The 4,076-nt window shown below is 57.1% G+C and overlaps 1 protein-coding gene across 1 annotated transcript; it reads left to right on the plus strand.

Moving 5' to 3' along the window:
• Positions 1-2,722: 2,722 nt before the first annotated feature.
• On the plus strand, positions 2,723-3,388 carry PRM2 (protamine 2). The gene is made up of 2 exons (XM_041750883.1): positions 2,723-3,015; positions 3,097-3,388. Exons 1-2 carry the CDS (start codon positions 2,757-2,759, stop codon positions 3,138-3,140), a joined length of 303 nt encoding a protein of 100 aa, XP_041606817.1. The 5' UTR covers positions 2,723-2,756; the 3' UTR covers positions 3,141-3,388.
• The last annotated feature ends 688 nt before the right edge of the window (positions 3,389-4,076 follow it).

Raw genomic sequence — 4,076 nt, forward strand, 5'->3', positions numbered from 1 at the left:
CCGCTTGGTTTCCCCGGGCCGGTGGGCTGGTGACCTGGGGGCCCCCACCCTGCCCCCCTACATGCCCATATATGGACATGATCAGCACAGCGCTGGCCGCTGTCTGTGAGGTCCAGGCCCCCCGCGACCTCACAATGCCCAGGGCCCGCCCTGTGTCTATAAGAGGCCGGGGGGTCAGCCCCCCGGCTCACAGCCCACGAAGTTCCACCTGCTCACAGGTTGGCTGGCTCAACCAAGGTGGTCCCCCTGCTCTGAGCATCCGGGCCGGATCCATCCAGCGCCATGGCCAGATACCGATGCTGCCGCAGCCAAAGCCGGAGCAGATGCCGCCGCCGGAGACGCAGATGCCGCAGACGAAGGAGGCGATGTTGTCGGAGGCGGAGAAGGAGAGGTGGGGGGGCCCGCTCCGTGGGGCTGGGGGTCGTGGGGTGCTCCGGGGTTCAGCTGGGGGGGCCCCCGCCGAGCTGATCTCCAGCCGGCCTCTCCTCACAGTGTGCTGCCGCCGCTACACCGTGGTACGCTGTAGGAGAAGATGAATGAACGCCCAGACTCGCCAGCCCACCGCACTCCTGCTGCGCAACCACCAGCCAAGACCCCCCTGCCGCCTCCTGAACATGCCACCCGCTCGATGAAGTGAACAGGAGCCTGCTAACGAACAATGCCGCCTGTCAATAAATGATGAAAAAATCACCCTTCTCGTCTGTTTGCCTTGACGGGGCTCAGGGTGGCGGGAGGGCTCTTGGGGAAGAGGGCAAACGAGTGCCCATGGTCACTGGATCACTGGATCTTGTTCCACTCTCTGCTCTGCTCTGGTCACAACCCGAATCTGCACCACCATCCAAGCACCCCTGATCCTACCCACCATCCCTTTGTGACCCTGACCCCTGGGCCTCTGAGGCCTCTGCACTGTGCTCCATGGCTTTCTGTGCACGGCTGGAAATGGGCCACGGAAACTGGCTCTGGGCTGGCTCCCTCCCCGCCCCCCCGCCGCCCCCTGACCCTGGGAGAACCAAGGAAAGCAGCAGCTCAAGCTCCAGGTTTATCTAAATCCCACTTCTCTGCAAAGTGTCCACCTAGGTTTCTGTCCCCGCGTAGTCCTCTAGCAGCCCTGGAGGCCTGAGCACTGCGACGGTGCCTTGCCCGGGAGTGGAGCTGAACACACCTCCCCAGCTGAGAAAACGAGGTGACTTGTCCGTCTCCTCTGCCCCTCAGCCATGGAGGTGGTTCACGAGACTCTTGGAAACTTGGAGCTAAGTAGACCTCAGAGAGCACATCAATTATAATCATCACATGGTGGCAGAGAGAGCCCAGGGCAACTCATGCGTGACTGGGAACTCCGTGACCCGGTACCCCAAAGTGACAGGGCTACTTAGCACTTCTCATTTAAGCACTTCTCATTTATTGAGCACTATGCGGTCATTACCTCCAGGCCTCCTGCTGATCTTGAGAGACAGGTATACATGATCCTGTCTTTTCAGGTAAGGACATGGAATGGGACTGAACCCGCTTGCGTGACCCCAATCACTAGATGGCTTCCTGTCACCCAAACGGCAGGATGGCTGGACACAGACCCTCCTCTCCCCCGCCCTGGGGCAGGCTTTTACAAATAGATCAAACTCTAGCTCTAGAAGCTTCTGACTCAGCAGCATCCGGGGGCGATCCCTGGGCATCCATATTTTTAATAAGTGCCACCCCCAAGGTCACTAATAACAGCACATGAGCACTAGGGAAGAATTTTAAGCCCCTCTGTTTTAGTTTATTGCCGCTTTAACAAATTAGCCCAAACTTTTTTGCTTAAAACCCAAATTTATTGGTTTTGCAGGGTCAGAATTCCAAAATGATCTAAAATCCAGGTGTAGGCAGGGCTGTGTTTCTAGAGGCTCCAAGGGAGAATAACCAGTTTCCTTGTCTTTCCCAGCGCCTTGAGGCTAGACCTGCATTCCCTGACTCACGGCCCTTGTGGGACCACACTGGCCCCACCCAGAATAATCCAGGATTATCTCCCCATCGCACATCCAGAAAGTCCCCTTGCACCTCAGGTAACATCCATGGGGAAGTTCGTTTGGTTGCTCCAATTCAGATTCTGGGTTTTAATGGGATCTTCAAAGTAGAGTGAGACCCAGATTCTGGGTTTTAATGGGATTTTCAAAGTAGAGTGAGACCCAGGAGATCTGAAGATGGCATGTTTGGAGGGTGACACACAGATTGACACCAGCCTAGCCCAAGCATCACACTACCTCTTTAAGCCCGCTCTCTCCACAGAAAATAGGAATTCTCACAGGGAGGAGTGAAGGAGTGAATGGATGGAAAGTAAATGAACCAATGCCTGGCATACGCTGACATGCGGGCAACCCATATAAAACCCCAGATCACGGCACGGCCCCAAGGTGGTGAGGAAGCGTCAGAAAGGACTGTGTGAATTCACACCAGCTGAGCCACGGGCTTGGATTTGGACCAGAAAAAGGTGGCAATGTTCTTGTGGCTACAAGGGACCAGGGACACATTTTCTAGGCGAGGCAAAGCTGCTGCATGGCTATGGGGGGGGGGGGGAGCACTGACAGGGTCAGGGTGGGAACAATGGTGGGGTGGGGCCACTGAGTCATAGTGGGGGCCCCCCTTTATATACGTGTCCCCAAAGAGCGGCTAGTAGACCAGACCAACATCAACAGCAAGCGCAGGTGGGCAGGCCTCAGCCCTCCTCCCCCACCCCAAGGCCAGCTGCAGCCTCAGCCTCCGCCACCTGCCCCGCCAGCACGATGGTCCGATGCCGCGGGAGGAGTCCCAGCGAACATCCACAGCATGGGCATGAGCAGCAGCGACAGTGCCAGGAGCAGGAGGAGGAGCAGGCCGTGAACACCGAGGACATCCCCACGGCCGAAGGAAGGACCGACAAAGACTATCACTACAGACACAGGCACTGCTCCCGGAGGCGACGGTACAGGGTCCACCGGAGGCGGCGACGCTCCTGCCGGAGGCGCCGCAGACGGGCCTGCAGGCACAGGAGACATCACCGAGGTCCGGCCGGTCCCCAGCCCTGCCCCTTGAGGCCCCCAGCCCCATCCCCACAGCCCCCCAACCAGAACTCTTTCCCAACAGGCTCCAGAAGGGTCAGGAGGAGGAGATACAGGAGGTGCCACTAAACCTTCCCGGGCCCATTGGCACCCCTGGCTGGAAAGTAAGGAAAAGTCACCCGCCGAAGAACCACCTCACGAGACAACGGCGATCCCCCGACCTGGGATGCCCAAGCCCTGAGTTTGTAAGGAGCCCACAAAATTGTGACTAAAATGAGCCCGAGTCATCTGCCAAATAAAGCTTGAGATAATACACTTGCTGTCGGGGTCTCCTTTGAGATAATACACTTGCTGTCGGGGTCCCCTTTGAGATAATACACTTGCTGTTGGGGTCCCCTTTGCGCAAAATGGCACAGAGACTATATACCATGCTGGCATGTCACCCTGTGACCCTATGGGTGTCCTCGTCACCCAGAGCCGGGGTTTCATGCTGCCCCTCGCTACTCTGCCTTAATGGATATTCAGGGATGCTGGGTAACTGGGGATAGTGTGAGTTGTACAGAGATGGATGGCAGGTCTGGTGTGCTCCAGCAAGAACAAGGCCAGGATGGAGGGAATCAAAGTCCAGCCAGGGTAATGCAGGGCCTTGTAGACCAAGCATTTGAGGCCCTGCATTACCACAAGCCTTTAGGGCCCTGTTGGTAGGGCCCTGCTCCCTCTGGAGGCTCTAGGGCAGAACCTATTTCTGCCTCTGAAGCTCCTCCTGAGTGAAATTCCCCTGCCTCTCTTCTAAGGACACTACTGAGTGCAGTTAGGGCCCACCCAGACAATCCAGGCTAGTCTCCCCACCTCAAGAGCCCTGGAGGAGGGTACTTATTCAGCTAAAGATTTGGGGCAGAAAATTGGCAGGAATCCATTTTCCATCCCAAGTGCTCAGAAAGGACTGATTGTGTGGTATGGGCAGGCGTAAAGAGACCTGTGACCCCTCCCTGGGATCGAGTCCCACATCGGGCTCCCCGCAGGGAGCTTCTTCCTCTGTGACTCTGCCTCTGTCTCTCATCAATA

The sequence above is a fragment of the Vulpes lagopus genome, chromosome 3 (assembly GCF_018345385.1).
Source record: "Vulpes lagopus strain Blue_001 chromosome 3, ASM1834538v1, whole genome shotgun sequence".
Taxonomy (NCBI): Eukaryota; Metazoa; Chordata; class Mammalia; order Carnivora; family Canidae; genus Vulpes; species Vulpes lagopus.

What these genes read in the sequence shown, in the direction of transcription:
- PRM2 (XM_041750883.1), top strand. Translation starts at nt 2,757, where the DNA reads ATGGTCCGATGCCGCGGGAGGAGTCCCAGCGAACATCCACAGCATGGG. An exon ending in GCACAGGAGACATCACCGAG is followed by an intron (nt 3,016 to 3,096) that starts GTCCGGCCGGTC and finishes CTTTCCCAACAG; the next exon opens with GCTCCAGAAGGGTCAGGAGG.